Below are 17,598 nucleotides of genomic sequence, written 5' to 3' on the forward strand. Positions count from 1 at the left end.
ATGTGAGGTATTTTATGAAGTTTGATTCCAACAATGTGGTCTCTCCATCTTGTATTAACTTATTACATATTGTCAGATGATATTGCTCTCTTTCATCCAGATCAAGATGACCAACACCTGAGGTAATTTCCAATCCATCACAGCCCCTTGGGTCCCAGAATGATATTCCTGGCTCTGTAAGTTCTGCACAAATGTCGTATGTTCTTTGATACTTCCAGAAGGTAGTAGTATTAATGTTAACCTTACAGGTTATCCTTCAAAGAGGATGTGGATGGTACCATAGTTAAAGTGATACCCAAACTTTCTCAGCCCAGTGTCAGAATTGTATAGGCATTTACTCCTGAGAGACCAGTGGTGTACTGTGATTCCCACTAGCATTATATACTGGTATGCAATTTACTTTCTGTACTTCTCGTATCGTGGACAGCTTTCAGAATAAGCACCCATCATTCTTTTTAATAATTTTTGCCTTCATTGTATAACTTCTCTCACTAATGGGCATTTGGATTATTCTCGTTTTTCATTATTACAGATAGTGTTGTATAATTTTGTACATGTGTCTATATTTGTCTCATTTCTCTAGGAGGAATTACTAGACGTGAATTTGCTCAAAGAGTCTGCCTTGAAAGTGTAAAAGGTAAAGTTGAATTGATTCCTAAGATTCATGTTAACTTATATTTCTACCAATAACGTGAATGCTAGTTTCTCACACCTTAGCCAATACTGTAAAGGGTATCATCAATCCTGGTCTTTGCCAAGCTCATAGGAGATAATGATCAAGTTATTTTAATTATTGAATGGTTGATTATCACTTATTATCTTTATTAGTAATTTGTATTTTTTTCTGTGAGTTACCTGTTCATGTTCCTTATCCATTTTTCTAATGAGCATTGATCTTTTTATGTATTGATTCATCAGGACTTGCCATATATCTTGCCATATATTCACAGGACTTGCTTGTGTCTGTGATGCAACTGGTTTTCTCAGTCTTTGGAGTTGGTATATGGTAAGTTTTTTTTTTTTTTAACATTCGGAAAAGTGTCAGGTTCACTGCTGAGCATGGTATCTGTGGAGACCTTAATTGTCCTACTAAATTAGAGATCTGCCTGGTATTCAGATTTGGCATATGTATATGTACTTCATTAAAAATTTTTGGAAGTATGATTAAATATAACAGAAAAATCACATAAATATACAATTTATGAATATATATGTATACACTTAATTTTTATGACAAAAGTACAAATGAAAAACACATAAACAAATATATAGGCTAATGAATTATTTTAAGGCAAATATGTCATCATCCAGGTGAAGATAGAACCTTGCCAGCTGTCCAGAAGCTGGTGAAGGCCGTCTCGTAATTATAGTCTCCCCAACACTAAGGGTAATCACCCTCCAGACCCAGTGTACATCTAATATTTTTGTTCTCTTTTGCTTCATTTTTTATTTGATGCGTCTTTTTAAGTTTCTCTTAATCTATAGTTTCTTCTGCCCCATCTCTCTTGCTTTTCCCCTTGCAAAATATTTGTTGATGAAATTGGATCACTTGTCCTGTAGAGTTCTGCAAAGTTTGGTTTTGCTGATTGCACCCACATGGTGTAGTTTAATGTGTTTTTCTGACGTGTGCACTTCCCAAGAGTTGGTTATTGGATCTAGAGGCTCCGTCAGATTCAGGTTTGTTGGTATAGGCAAGGCTGTTTCATAGGTGGTGGTGTCTCTTCCATCGGGAAGCACACAGTGTCTCTCCTTCTGTGATGCTGGCAACCTGGCTGTGCAGTTCTTAGATCCAGTGATTTACTGGTTTGCAGAGTGGTGATATTTTAATTTTTATTTCTTCTTTGTTAGCTAGAGTATTTCTCTATGAGAAACTTCATCTTTTCTACATTACTTTTTAGTACAGTTCGTAGAGGAAAGGTAGGATAATTGTATATTTTATTTACCAATTATCAATAGAGTTGGTTCCCTGGCATTCTCCAGAGGTGACTGATTAGGTTGTTTTATTGTGAACTTATGAAAATAAACATTCTTTTATAATCATCAATTTCCTTGATGAGAACCAGGATTCTCGATTATGGAAAAGTGGAGATTCAGCTTTAAAATAGAAGATAAAAAACTTTGTATTCTAAATTCAAATCAGAAGTATAAATGTAAACTAATAAGGTAATTTCCTTTTCCCTTTTTTACTGTGGTAAAATATACGTAACAAAATGTACCATTGTAACCATTTTTAAGCGTACAGTTCAGTGTCCCCACTTTTTGTAGTTGCGCTGCATCTGTGTTATAAGAACATCATCATTATATACTGTAATCTCTCCCTTTTAACTGTTACTTTAGTCTTAACTCTTCAAGTAGAAATACGTACTTAACGCTCACCGCTATTCCTTATGTCATTGTTTATCCAGTCACTTTGGTTATTTTGCTCATTTGTTAGATTCTTCAGAAAGGGCTTGTGAGAATAATAGTCCCTAAGTTTTTGTATGCTGCTGACAGTATTTATCTATAGCATTTTATTTAAAAGTCAGTTTGGATAAAATTCTTGGGTCACTTTTTTTTTGAGTATCTTAAATATGTTCTTTTTGGCATAAAGCATTACTGTCAAAGTGATTATAATATGATTTCTTTCCCTCGTGAATGCCTTATTCTTTTTTTCTGGAGCACATGGGGTTTTTCCCCCCCGTTTTTTTCCCCGCTATGTTAGTACAGTATGTTTTGGTGTTAGTTGTTCTGGATCAGTATTCCCAAGTATGTGATGTGTTCTTTCAGTATGTAGTGTGAAATCTTTTTTTATTCTCAATTTCAGGAAAATTAAAGTGTTCCTATTTGTTCTGTTCCATTGTTTAGGGTTTTCTTCTTTGAGGCTTCCTATTATATATCTTCTTTATTTATTAGTTTTGCTTGGGTCCTTTTCCCTTTATCATTGATCTTTCAACATTTCACCCTTTTTGTCTCTGTCTCTTAAGACGTTATCATGTTTGTTTACTGTGGATTTTTTTTCTAGTTTAGTCTTTTCTGAAATTGTTTTAATTTTTTTGAGTTTACCGAATTTCTGAATTTTTCTAATTTCAGTTTATATTATTTATTTGTATTTTGTGTCATTTTCTTGATTTATTTTAATTTATTTGAGGTACTAAGTTACAGTTCGTTGCTTTCCTGGGCACGTCTTTTGGTGTGCTTTTGTTGTCTGTAGGGGTTGTGTTTGCTTCTCAGCCTCCTTTTTCTTAGAATAGCTTTGTTTGGGATTTGACCTAGATTATCTTCTGTTGCCCTTTTTTTTTTTTTTTTTTAAAGATTTTATTTCTTTTTTTCCTTTTTCTCCCCAAAGCCCCCTGGTACATAGTTGTATATTCTTCGTTGTGGGTCCTTCTAGTTGTGGCATGTGGGACGCTGCCTCAGCGTGGTTTGATGAGCAGTGCCATGTCCGCGCCCAGGATTCGAACCAACGAAACACTGGGCCGCCTGCAGCGGAGCGCACGAACTTAACCACTCGGCCACGGGGCCAGCCCCATCTGTTGCCCACTTTTGCATGAAATTACTTTTCCTCTGCTTTTAGAAGGAAGATGTGTGGCAGAGTAGCTTTACTAACTATTTATTCTCTAGACCTCCCTCTTTGTTTGGTGGAGTGCAATACGGCAGCTTGCTTTCTGAGATCTCCTGGTTCTGCTCCCTTCACCCACCTTTATCTGGACCTTGTTTTTCTTGATCCCCATGTTCTTGTCCTGCTCACCTTGGATTCCGTTCCTAGTAGTTTCTCCAACTTGGAAGAAGTGTGGGGCACTGGCCGATGAGTTTGAGAGTGTAGAGGCCGTGTCCACCCTCTCCACCTTCATCACAGATCCCCACACACTTGCCCACGATGAGAAGGTGAACAAACAATTCCGCTTTCATCTGCTGTTGTCCAGTTGGTCCTCTGAGCTTTCCTATTGATGATTTGATTATGGGGGGAGGGTGGTCTTAGAGCTATCAGATGCACCCTGTTTCCTTCTATTTCCCTTGCACAGATCCTGATACCAGATCGGTCTTGGTAGTGTTCGTAGTTTGTCCCTGCCCATTTGTATGTTTTGGGGTTTGTGGTTTACTGTGGTTATTCTAGGCTAGTTGCTGTGTGTGGTGTTAGCAGCAGGGAGTAGGGTATGGATGGGGTATGAGGAGATTAAAAAACTGTGTCACTGTTCTGCCATCTTGCCTGAATCCACTGGGATAGCCCCCAGTAGTTTTTAGTTTGAATGTAGTCTGGTTAAATTATGAGCCTGTTGCTTTATAGCTTCTGAATTTAGCCTCATATTCACTTTATGATTAAGACAATATATTTATTTGGCTTTTTGGATGGTTTTTTGTTTTCCTTTCTTGCTGTAAATCTGTGACCGGTATTTTTATTTTGTTGTCAGGGATTTTGTTGCAAGGGATCCAGCTTTTTTCCCCCAAAAAATACCTAGCCAGTTTTTCCAAAACTAGTTATTGAATAATCTCTGTTTTCTGCCACTGATTTAGAATGCTCCCTTTGAATTTTCCTGGAATTTAGAATCTTTGAACTTAGAATTACATATGTATATATAGGTATACATATATATATATTTGGCTCTTTATTCCAGTGGTTTACCTGTCTAGTTCTGTGGTAGTGGAGCCACTATTTTAATTATAGTAGTTTTCTGATAATGTTTTAATAGGGCTAGTCCCCCCCCTTACTATTTTTTTTCCCCAAATTCTTCTGGCTATTTTTACACGTTTATCCTACCAAACAGACTTCAGAATAATTTTGTCAGGTTAGAAAAATTGTTTTGAGATTATGGTTGGACTTAAATTACATTTATACATTAGTTTGGGGAGGACTGAGATCTTTCTAGTATTGAATCATCTTATCCAAGAACAAGCTGTATCCCCCCATTTGTTTGAGTTACCTTTTTTGCCCCTTAATAGAGCTTTTTTTTTTTAGGCTTGCCTGTCCTTGCTAAGGTTAAATATATTTTCAGTTGCTATTGTGGTAGGTGTTTCCTCCCATTATACGTTCTAACTGGTTATTATTTATATATAGGAAAGCTCTTGTTTTTGGTGAATAATTTTTTATAGCCACCGTACTGAATTCGAATATTCTAATAGGTCTTTTTTTTTTAAAGATTTTATTTTTCCTTTTTCTCCCAAAGCTCCCCAGTACATAGTTGTGTATTTTTAGTTGTGAGTCCTTCTAGTTGTGCTGTGTGGGATGCCTCCTCAGCATGGCTTGATGAGCAGTGCCGTGCCCGCGCCCAAGATCCGAACTGGCGAAACCCTCGGCCGCTGCAGCGGAGCGCGCGGATTTAACCACTCAGACACGAGGGCCTCTGATAGTTTTGAAATTGCTGTGTTTCTGTTTACATGTACCAAACTATATAATGTGCAAATTATGATACTTTCGTTTCTTTCTACCTCATACCACTTTTTAAAAATTTTGTCTAATTGTATTGGCTTGTACCTACAGAAGATTATTATTCAACAATAACAACAGTGAACATCCTTTTTGTGTCTATTCCTTACTTTAATGGGAATGATTCTGGAGTTTTCCCACTAGAGTATGATGCAGGCTTTAAAAAAGTATCTATTGACACGTTTCACAATAATTTTTCGTTCTTTTTTTGTCCTACTAATATAATGAACTACATTTATCCATTTCTTAATTTCAAGTCATTCATGCATTCCTGGAATTAACATCACTTAGGCTTGGTATTATTTTTAAGGTACTACTAGATTCTATTGGCTAACATTTAATCAGGATTTTATTTGATTTATAAATTTGCTTTATCCTTTTTCATTGTATTCTAAGCATTCTTCAATGTCATCAACTTGGATTTCTGCAATTTGATTTGACTTGATGCTTCTAATGTGGCTTTGGTTTGGTAAGGTGGTCTCTTCAGTTTCCGTTCTTAGTTCTGTCAGATCCATATTAATCTCATTTGATTTTATCTCTTTTTTGATCTTGTGCTTCTTAGAAGCCACGTTCTCTGTAAGTACATTGAGAATACAAAACTGTGTTCATAATTTTTTGATTCCCAAGGTAGTCCTCCAAATTACATTTTTTTATCTACCTTTTTGCATATTATGTTTCAACACCCTCCCTCCAGCTTTCCCAGTTCTGTATTCATGAGAACTCTTGCTGAACCTGATTTGTTTAGTGGGGAATGTGGAGGTTCTATCTAAGCCTGCCATTTGCCCGAGATTGGTCAGTGTTGGATCCTTTAGAGCTCTGTGTGTTTAAGCATTATTGAGTTCATTCCTTTGGATGAGAGGAAAGTTGGATACTAGCTGGTTTTAGTCTCTGTTGAGATACTCAGCTGCTTTGGGGGTTGTCGAGAGGAGTGTGGATTGGTGCTTGCTATGACCTTTATGGGGCCACTGAGCTGCAGCAGCTAATCTCCTACTGAACAGTTGAGCCCTTTCATTGCAGGAACCTGTCTGGCAGGGACTCCCGTCAGAATAGACCATTCCTTGCCTGTTATTCCTCTGACCTCCCTAGGCCGACCAGCTGCCTAGGAAAATTAAAGTGATCCCCCTTTTCACCTTCACCTTCCCTGCCATTCTGAGGAGTGGAAATGGCTCCAGTTCTGGGTGCTTCCTGCTGTTTCTGGGGCCTGCCTTCTGCTGTAATTCCCTTTCTCCAAGTTAAGGATTTTGGTGACATTCTTCATTTCATACCACCTTTCTTTCTCTCATTCAGAGAGCATTGTATCCTATTTCATTGTTTGCCTTCAGTTTGGTCTTGGATTTTATTGTACATGATATATATGTAGTCTTCAACATTCATTGAATGGGTTTGTGGCTATTTCTATATTGTATTAAAATTCTAGTTTCCCTCTTTGTATTTGTTTCAGTGGGTTTGAGAGAGGAGAGTTATGCAAACAAGCACTCGCTTTCCCAGGAAAAAGCTCTACCCAAGAAGGGGTGGACTGAGCCAATCAGAACCTTACTTTTATATGGGGTATATGTGGAAAATCAGGCAGGCAGCAGCTTTTATGTCCAGAGAAATACTGTGATATTGAGTAGGGCCAAAATTATGATAAAAGGGCATTCATAGAAGGTTTCTAAGTAAAGGAAAGGTGTGAAGAGTTGGGGATAAGGTCACCAACTGGTGGAGGGAAGAGAAGTGAGTCTGCAGAAACAAACCCACAAACAGCAGTGGAGTCCTGTCAGTAGAGGGCACTGAGTGAAGAGCCGTGAACCTGAGTTCCTCCAGTCTCTGAGGCCTGGTCACAGGCCAAATCCCATTCTTGGATTTCTGTGAGATGCCACCTTGTCTTCCTTGGGCTACTCTAGGTTGGTGTCTGCATCTTAAAACCAAGAGTCCAAATAAAGTAGATGCTTTTTTTTCATTCTCTGAAGTGGGATCCCAGATCGTCTGAGTATCGGCGGGAAAGTGAGCAGGAAAGGGGTTTTGAGAAGAATGAAGAGCGTAGTCTTTGTGAAGAATGAGAGAAAAAACTGACAAGGAAACAAGTGCCGAATAGCATCGAGGGTCCAGTTGAGGTTGGAAACTATGAATTTATAGCAGCATCATTCTGTGGGGGTGTGGGATTTTCTCTAGAAATAGGCATGGAGGAACCAAGAAGTTGGCGAGCTGAAAGGATCCAGGATTAGCTGGGGCAAGGGAGCTGAGACTGTGGGCTGGACAGGGATGGCTGTGCTCTCCCATGGGGTCTAGGCTGAATAGAGAAGCGAACGAAAGCATGCAGGTTTTGATGGGGAGAAAACTGACAGTTGTCTATCAAGGGATTGGAGGGCTTGTTGAAACTGAAGACAAGAGGCAGTAGTAGGAGGAAGGGGAGTGAGATCCAGAAGGTCAGGAGGTTGTAAAACTTGGGATGTTTCATTTGAAGATTTTGGGGGGAGAACAGTTTTGGACTGTATCAGATCCTGAGTGTGGCCACAGAAAAGAGTGGTTGACTAGCGTTCTTTTGCCTTTGTAGCTCTCACCCATTTAGGTAATAATTTAGGTAAGCATATTCTACAAATACAGTACTAAAGAAAACAACTAGTAAGCAGTGTTTTATTTTTTTAAAATTACTTAAAAAAAGTTGTTTACAGACATGTGGATTTACATAACTTGGCGACAACATTTTTAAAATGTACAGGCTATTTCATATTATTGCACTTACTCTTTAATATATAAGGCATTTTATTTTACATAAATAAAGGATAATGTATAATATCATACAACAGGTGTGGTGCCAATTAAGTCAACCGTAAAATTAAATGAGATGTGTATGGGAGGATAGAAATGAAACCCAACCTACTTAAACCTTCACGGTATATCTTTGCAATTACGGTTCACACGTTATAACACATTTATCCCCATAGCTTATCGTGAATGACTGACCAGTTAAAAAACCAAAACAATGAAAGTTTAGTAGGACAATACCATTAGTGTTCACTTCAGGAAGTGTGGGAATTTATTAGACTAATTAGAAATACTAGTCATGCCTTGAACACTGAAGACAAATAAATAGCTTTCTCTCTTAGGGTCAGAGATGGTTTAGCTTTTGCTTCCTCCCTTGTATTCCAAGTCAGCCAGGGAACCCTTCCAGCAAGATCTACTAGAAACGGCTGATGACTTTAACATAGGTTAGTGAGCCAGGTCACCCTGGCACTCCTCAGATAGATAGGAGGATTAGGGACGCACAGGAGACCATTCCGTCGCTCCACATTGCTCTAGAATTTCCTGTCTGTTCACATAGGACTGTGCCTTCCCTACTAGTAGGCACAGTAGGAAGAGTGGAGGCAAAAAATAGTTTTCAGTGTTGACTTCAAATAGTCTCTCGTCATTTTGGCAAGAAAGCACAAACCACAAAACTGACCCCAGAGACTTGAAAACAATCTAGCATGCATCTTGCACTGACTTCCTATCATAGTATCCTACCTGGAATTGTAGTGAAAAGTAGAAGCTAAATTAATCAGGTCTTTCTAGCTAACGCCTGTACTACATTCTCTTTTGAATAACCTGTTAAAAAATGAGAAATCTGGGTCACACCAGCCAGATATTTCAGTCCCACCTGAGAGACCTCTCTGGGCCAACTCCACGGAGGTTTACTGGGATTAGTCACTCAGAAAAGTGATGTACAAAGGTGACGGGTCAAGTACCTCCATGTTGGGGGGAGGGAGTGTTAATGACCTCTGAGTTTTTTTCTCTAAGCCATAGACCTGAACTGTAGGTTATTTAAAGAAATCTCCAACAGAAAACCTTAGCGTCATCATGCACACAGGTATGCAAGCTCACCCGTATTCCCACGACTCAATCAGCTGGCCTGTGCCACCCGAGGATTTGGGTTGTAATATAGAGTTCGGCTCCTTGACCTTGAGAGAGGGCTCACCCTCGTTCTCCGTTTTCTTTTTCTCATTACATTTTGGTAGATGAAGCTGATGAGGGTTTGGGGTCTGAGAAGATACAGTACGAGGGGAGAAGAGGACCGGTACATTGAATGGGGACAGCTGCTGTGAAGAAGCTCGTGCTTCGAAAGGAGCAGCAGCCGGGAGGGGTTTCACAAGCAGCGTGAGTCACAGCAGTCTTCTCTTCTGCAGGGAACCGTTGTTGGCAAAAGGAAGAAAAAACAAAAACAGCAAAAACTTCAGTCACTGCAGAGGTATGTCATTACGGCCAGGTCAGGAAAGGAGATCCAGTGCTTAGAAATGTTACATTTCTTAAGCATGTTGGGAAACGGGAAAACCACCCAAACAAAGTCTCCTAAAAAGGATGTTTTAAGCTTCTCTGTTTGGATTGTAAATATAATGCCTATGTTTATAAATCCAAGGGCATTAAAAAGATATTTGATTTTAAAAATAATTTAGTTTCAATTAGTGGTAAATATAGAAATGGAAACCCAGTGACTGTGATATTTTTGCCCGCTTTTGTGTTGACCAGTCTTGAATTCAGGCACCTTATTCAAGACAAGTTCCAAACTAGATGCAAGGTGCTTTCGGAGCTGGAACTTTCTGCTTACTCTAAGCAGCGAAGTTCATGGCTATTTCATACATTTATCAGAACTGCCTTACGACTTACACTTTTAGATTATGATCGACACTTCATGGTGATCAACAACCCACTGAGTTGAACTCTGCATCCACACGTTGCACATTACACTCACTAAAAAATATTACTTTCTGTATCTCGCTTTTTTCATTTTCGGATAATTCCTGAGCTCAGCCTAGCCATTAGGTTATAAGTGATTTTTTTTTTTCAGGGTAACATACAGACCTACAGCTCTTTCCATTGAATGTGCCTAAAAGCATTGTTATTTACTTACAAAATTCTATAAAACTACAGTCCTTTCAGTTGTGACATTTGTGTTGCCCCTCAGACTTCACTGGCTCCCTAACTGCCAGGATTGGGTATGTTGGGAGAGGTGGTGCAAGAGGGATGTGAAGGTCTGGCAGAATGTTTCAGATGAAGAAGGGCATGTCACATCTGTGTCCCCATCAGTGAACATACAAGGTAGGGACAGGCACTGGAGCCAGTGAGCCCCCCAGCCTAGGAGATGAGGAGAGAGGCTTCCAGAGTTCTGCTCCATTGCTGCTGCACATACAGTAGGTCAGCTTTAGGTATAATGAAAGAGTTGGAGATTTTCATAGTCCTCGCCTTCACCAATGTTTCTTTGTTGTTTCAGGAACCCATCGTTGAGAAAAGTCATTCTGGTTTGCTAAAGTAAGAAAGGAACTGAGAAAAGGAGACTCTGGTTAAAAAACATAAGCACTACTAGTGAGTATCACTCCTAGCGCCTGTTTCATGAGGAATTCCTGTGCTTTCTAATTACTAACTGCACAGGTCCCTCTGGGACAGACTTCATAATATTCCAGGCATCAAAGTGCATGAGCCCAACCAGAGGTTTCCCGTTAATGGCAAGAATTTCATCTCCAGCTTCTATTGTTCCAGCTTGTTCAGCTGCACCACCTGTGAGAATAAATAGAGAATAATGGCTTGGTACTTTCATAGTATTCAAAATAAATTCCAAGTAAACTAAAAACAAAAATGAGAAAAATCTCTAAGTGATAGGCCCATATTCTTAGGATAAGGGAAGTACTTCTTAAACAAGACACACAAAGCATATACCCTTAAAAAGAAATTCGACTACATAAAAAATTTCAAATCCATAACCACTTTCCCCCAAAACATAAGCAGGATAAAAATAAGCAAATGACTAGGGGAAGATATTTTCAATGTATTTAGTCAACACAGGCTTAATATCTAAACCAGATAAAGAACTACAAATGAGTAAGAATACAAAATAAAGGGAAAGTTGAGCAAAGGAAATCAACAGCTAAAATCCAGATGGCCAATAAATGTAGGAAAACAGGCTCAACTTCTAATTGTTCACAGATAATTGGCTGATAGAAATCTGAGTTCTGAGAATCAGTGGTTATATGCTCATCAGTGACTGGAGATTACTTAATTGATTCCTTAGCCACAAAGCTTCATATATTTCTAGAGTCCAGCTCTGTGTATGTTAGAGCAGATTTATGAGCTTTGAGAAAAACACAGGTTTAAGCCCTCTTTTATTTACTTTCTTACACATAGACATGTAAAACAATCTCACTGAAGAAGAAATGCATGCTGGCTGTGGAGGCTTCTTAGCATAGAAAAAAGGAAGTTGAGAGAGGAAAATTCCGAAGTTAGGAAAATAATTAATTTTCTCACATCTTAATTAGATCTCAAAAAACTGAGCTGTATCTGTTTCATCCTAAATATGTGAAAAATGTGAAAGATTATTTGATATCTATACAATGCAATTATTATAGTTGATTATAAAGATTGATAAAATAATAAAAATATAGCTGGGAGAAAAGGATAAGTTCAAATCCAAACCACTCAAGGACAAAAATGTTTTATGTTGTTAATGATAGAGGCAGATACTGTCATTAGAAAACACACGAGCCCTCCCCAGTGCTCTACGGTGGGAGCAAAGAGATTTAGTCCCAGTCACTGCTTTCTCAAGATAGACATTTTTGGAAGAACCAAAGCACTGTTGTTTTTCATAACTAATTATACCTGTGTTAGTAAGTGTACCCAATGTCCTAAAGGCCCCAAGCAGGTTATGTGAAACCTCAGAATTCTGTGAGCGTTCACCTGAGTGTAAGGATGTTGGAGATGGTTCCAACCAACCGAAACAGGAGCCCGAGGCTCAGTGGAAAGTGCACTGCGTAGCAATCAGGCTGAGTTTTAACTGCGTCTTTCATCTCCAATATTTCTGATTGGTTCTTCTTTATAGTTTCAATCTCTTTTGTGAAGTAGCTCCTGAACTTGTTGAATTGTTTCTCTACAGTCTCTTTTAACTTGCTGAGTCTTTTGATGATAGCTATTTTGAATTCTCTGTCATTTAGATGACAAATTTCTGTGTCCTCAGGACTGATTTCTGGGTACTTGTCATTTTCTCTCTGGTCTGCAGATTCAATATAATTTTTGATACTGCTAAAGGGCGTGATTCTCTTTTTGTGCATTGTGGTATTATTTGGTTGCATTTACTGCCTACTGGCCACTGTGTAGGGGTCAAGAGCTGTGTATTCTGAGCCCTCTGCATTCCCCCAAGATCCCAGGCACTGAAGCCAGTGCTGGGTGAGTGAGTGGGTGCTTTCCTCTATGTGCTCTTGGGGTTTTCTCGCTCTGCCCTCACTATCTGCTCTCCTGGGGTGTTGGCTTAATGAGATCACCCCCACGTTAGCTTTCACCTCTCTAGAGGCTTTCCCCTAGGCTGCAAGGGCCCTCAGGGATCTTTGATGTTCCTGTGAACAAATGTTCCCTCCCCCGTTCCTTCCCTCTCGGAGGTGGCCCACGGTCCTGGATCAGTCTTTTGGGGAGGGAACAAAGTGTTCCCTTACCCTGTTCCACCTCCTCTGAGCAGGGCTCCAGTCTCCCCACCCTCTGTCATATGGCGGCATGGGTCTCTCAGATGTCTTTTATGTTGTGTTTGGATGGCCTCTGTTGGAGTATGAACTTCTTTTTCATTGTATGGTGGAGGGGAGAGATTCCTGGGACGGCTCACTCTGCCATGGTGCTGACATCACTCCCCCAAGACTGAGTTTTGGTTTCTAGTTCAAGACTTCAAGTGAGTTACAAGTTTGTCTAAATCTCAGTTTTCTCATCTGTAAAATGGTGATGTTTAACGTCTGTCTTGTTTCCTCACTAGGTTGTTACCAGGATCGACTGAGATGAAGTAGATGAAAGTCCTTGATGAAACATCCAGTGTTGTGTAGACCAAAGAGGGTGCCTGCTTTCAGACTACTTTCACATATATATATAGATTTAACTTGCTTCTTGAATGGCTATATAGTTTTCCGTTCTGAGTGTGATATATTTTACCTATCTTTCTGCTACAGATAGAAATTTAGTTTCCATTTTAGCAAGCATTGCCAAATACTTGCCCAAACAGATGAACCAATATATACTTCTACCAGAAAGTATGAGTGCTCTCCTCTCTCCATATCCTTGCCAACACGTCGGATTATGAGATTTCTTATTTACGATCAACCTGACTTAAAGAATGATTCCTAATAGTTATAATTTTCACTCAATAACTCACATAAGTTTGAGCACCTTTTCCTGTGTTTCTTAGCCATTTAGGTTTTAACTATGTTTTTTTGGTGAGGAAGATTGTCCCTGAGCTAACATCTGTGCCAATCTTCCTGTGTTTTGTGTGTGGGATGCTGCCACAGCATGGCTTGATGAGTGGTGCATAGGTCCACACCTGGGATCCAAACCTGTGAATCTCGGGCTGCTAAGTGGAGCATGTGAACTACTACACCACTGGGCTGGCCCGAGGTTTTAGCTTTTATCAATTTTCTATTCATTTTCTTTATCCAATTTTTCTCTTTATTTTGTAGTTTTCTTATTGAATTATAGTTCTTTATATATTTTGGACATTAGCCTTTTGTTGATTAAATACATTACAAACATACTCTTAGATATTTTTATATTTGCTTATGAATATTTTTGCCATATAGAAACTAAATGTTTTATTTATTTTTTCTTTTATATGTGCTTTTTGTGTTATGTTTAAGTAATCCTCCTATAGTATTTTTAAGTAATGGTTATTACTGATGTATAGGCAATTCTGTTGATTTTATATGTTGATTGTGAATTCAGCGATCTTGCTGACCTATTTATATTGGCTTCACATTTGATTCTCTTAGATTTTTTCAATCAGGAAGAACATATAATTTGCCAATAATGACAACTTATATCCCTATATTTCCAATCTTTATACTTCTTATCTTTTTCTTGGCTTGTTGTATTACTGATATTCTTGGTAAAACGATGAAAAGAGAAACATTTTAATAACCTTTACCTGGATGGCTGTCGCTTCTCATAGGAGGTCACAAATAACTATTTACTACCTTTTTTCATAGATAAAAATCCCTGACCTTTAAGAAAGCTGTAGGGAAATAGGATATTTGATTCCTTTATTATTCAAAGAAATTTTTTTGTATTAGACCAATACAAGAAATCAAGTATTGCTATATTACTTTTGGTGCTTGAGCTAAACGGCACAGGAAAACAAGATAAACAGAAAACCTGTACCTGTTAAATTTGTAAGTACAATCATGCGTCGCTTAACGATGGGGACACATTCCGAGAAATTCCGAGTTTGTCATTGTGTGAACATCATGGGTGTCCTCACACACACCTAGATGGTATTGCCTGCCACACACCTCGGCAACATGGTACTAATCTTGCTGGACCACCGTTGTATGTGTGGTCTGTCGTTACACAGTGCATATTTCATACATGACTGCATGAAATAAAGGTAAGAAGATGAAATCTTTGGACAGAGCTCTGAGCCTGTGCAAAGAAACTAGATTTACTAGTCTTCAAAAGAGTGAAGGGAGGGATCTACTTATATACAGAAATACTTGGATGTCTTCTCCCAAGAACAATCTGCAGGCTTGCACACAATAGCATCTAAAATGCTGGCATGTGGAGCAGGTGCTTCTTTCTCCCTCCTCTGTATCCATGTATATAGTCATTTTCGTGCATTTCTAGCCAGGTGCTAGACAAAGGCCAAGAAGTCATCCAGGACATCGTCCCTGCGCTGCTGGACTAGATCTGGAGGATGCTTCTCTCTCCTGGGGCTTCTCCCCACTTCGGTGCTGCACATTCCATGGGATTTCCAGCCTGGCGCCCCTCACTCTCCCTGGGCTGAGCTTTACCGGCTTCAGCGTCTGGTCTTTTGGCCTGCAGACCTCGGACACCTTTATGGGCCGTGAGCTTCTTGGCCTGCAGAGGCTGGAAGTCCTGTGACTGACTCTGGTGGCAGTGACTCCAGCTGCCTTCATTGTGTGTATCTGAAATTACCTCTGTTTGCTATCACTCGTGATAGTTTGGCTCTTTATTCCTTTGTGCTACAGTCAGTATCTATGGTCTCTTCTATCTTGATTTTTATAAATTCTCCTTTCATAAGGATTTAATATACTTTTAAATTGTTTATTAATTTAAAAAATATATTTGCGTTTTCACTAACAGGTTTTGTGTGTGTGTGTGTGTGTGTGATAACATACCTGCCTGGTCCCTTTCTTTTTTTTGAGGAAGATTGGCCCTGAGCTAACATCTGCTGCCAATCCTCCTCTTTTGCTGTGGAAGGCTGGCCCTGAGCTAACATCCATGCCCATCTTCTTCTATTTTATATGTGGGATGCCTGCCAAAGCATGGCTTGATAAGCAGTGCTAGCTCCACATCCAGGATCCAAACTGGTGAACCCAGGGCTGCTGAAGCAGAACATGCGAACTTAACTAAACTACTGTGCCACCAGGCCAGCCTCTGCCTGTTCCTTTTGAATACTGTTTGTTTTGGTCTTGTGTCATGGATACTCTTCCTGCTTTTATTTTATTTATGTTTTAGTGAGGAAGATTGGCCCTGAGCTAACATCTGTGCCAATCTTTGGCCCTGAGCAAACATTCCTGCCAGACTTCCTCTATTTTGTACGTGGGACACTGCCACAGCATGGATTGATGAGCAGTGTATAGGTCCCTGTATAGGTCAGTATAATTATAAACAATATAATATGTATACATGCATGTTATATATAATACAAACTAACGATATTGTTTGTTAGTATTAAATATTAGAAATGTTACATTTAATAGGATGTATTTATATATAAATGTATGTATATATTATTAGTATTATATTAAACATATTAGCATATTAAATATATTACATATAATAGGATACATAATATATATAACATACATGTATATACTGATATTGTTAGTATAATTATATTGTTTATATAATTGTTCTGCTTGGGTACCTGAAGATTTTTGAGAACTGTCCAAGATCATAAAATGAATTATCAAATTCATGAAGAGACCTCCTATCTACTGACTATTTCAGTGCTATCTACTGCTCCCACCTTACTTTTCCTACAATCTGGTATTTGCAGTTTTAAGTGACTGCCATCTTGGCTGATGTTAAGACCCCTGCCTGGTAGTTCTGATGGCATTTGTACGTAGTTTGGTATGTTCACATCCATAACAGCTAACATTAGCTAAGGACATGCAGATAAGAACATGGAGGTAGGGATACAGCATAGAGGTTAGGGGCACAGACTCCAGAGCCAGGCTGCCTGGGGTTAAGCCTGGTTTTGCCACTCATGCCTGTGTGACCTCAGGCGCTTGCATAACTCCCCTGTGGCTCAGTTTCTCCTTTTATAAAACAAGGATAATAAGAGTACCTATCCAATAGGATTGTCACGTGGACAACATGAGTTAATATGTGTAAAACGCAACAGGGCTGATGCACAGTAAACCCTTTATTGTCACAAAGTGTTAACATTTTAGATTTTTTTAAGCAAATTTGATTTCCAAATGGCAGGCACTGACATGCACAGAAGGAAAACAGATGGCTGATTAGGTTTTTAGGACGTTACCTTTGTACACTCTTTTAATGAACAGTGGCCCATCTCCAGACATGGACGATTTTCCTCCATCCAGACTCAAGCCCAGCCCAGCCGAGGTCTTCAGCACTTCGACGCACAGAGCATCGCGTGCAGCTGTGCTTCTCCCTGCAGCAGTGTCGTTCACAGAGATGAAAATGACGGGGATGCTCAGCACCTGTGCAGTCCCCCAGATTTGCTACCCCAGCCCCCTCAAGTCTGCCTTGAAGTGCTGATAGCATTTGAGACCAGCGTTAGGGTTGCCCTCCCAGATTTGGAGCTGCCCTTCTGGCTGTGTTCCTGCTGCACTTGCACCCTTTGTTCTTCTGAGCACTTTCTGCAAGCATGGAGCATGCCTGTATGCCCAGGCAGAAATCCCCAGAAGCCAGACTGCTCTCATCGAGCCCTACACATTGTCAGTGCATGTCTCAGTGAAGACAAGTCACACTTGGGGAATCAAATTCGATTTCCTGCCATCCCTGGCTGCTGATGGCAGCAGAGCATCAGTCTGGCACTGAAAACCTGTAACACCCAAATGCCAGGCCTCGTGAGACTGTGATCATGGATTCCGAAGCCCCCTGGGACCACATGGAGCTGCCTTCCTTCCCCCTTCTGCTTGCTCTGGTGAGGGGTAACCCAGTCTCTGGGTGTCTGTCTGCATCACACACCAGCTGCCTTCACTGCCATCTCCTCGCTGCACCAGGGGAAGAAATGT

At 39.7% G+C, this 17,598-nt stretch overlaps 1 protein-coding gene and 1 long non-coding RNA gene across 14 annotated transcripts in view; one reads left to right on the plus strand and one right to left on the minus strand.

Moving 5' to 3' along the window:
• Positions 1-1,013: 1,013 nt before the first annotated feature.
• On the plus strand, positions 1,014-11,060 carry LOC139046438 (uncharacterized). Its single transcript, XR_011506520.1, has 2 exons — positions 1,014-9,605; positions 10,626-11,060. It is a non-coding gene; the product is annotated as an uncharacterized lncRNA (long non-coding RNA).
• PDZD2 (PDZ domain containing 2) overlaps positions 9,599-17,598 on the minus strand; it is a 345,154-nt gene continuing 337,154 nt past the window's right edge. For all 13 annotated transcript variants that reach the window (XM_070519816.1, XM_070519813.1, XM_070519814.1 and 10 more), the window contains 2 exons: positions 16,878-17,012; positions 9,599-10,909 (listed from right to left, as the gene is read on the minus strand). In XM_070519816.1, the coding sequence (XP_070375917.1) occupies positions 10,743-10,909; positions 16,878-17,012 (302 nt within the window). In that variant the 3' untranslated portion in view covers positions 9,599-10,742. The remainder of the gene's footprint in view (positions 10,910-16,877; positions 17,013-17,598) is intronic.

Source organism: Equus asinus, chromosome 10 (assembly GCF_041296235.1).
Source record: "Equus asinus isolate D_3611 breed Donkey chromosome 10, EquAss-T2T_v2, whole genome shotgun sequence".
Taxonomy (NCBI): domain Eukaryota; kingdom Metazoa; phylum Chordata; class Mammalia; order Perissodactyla; family Equidae; genus Equus; species Equus asinus.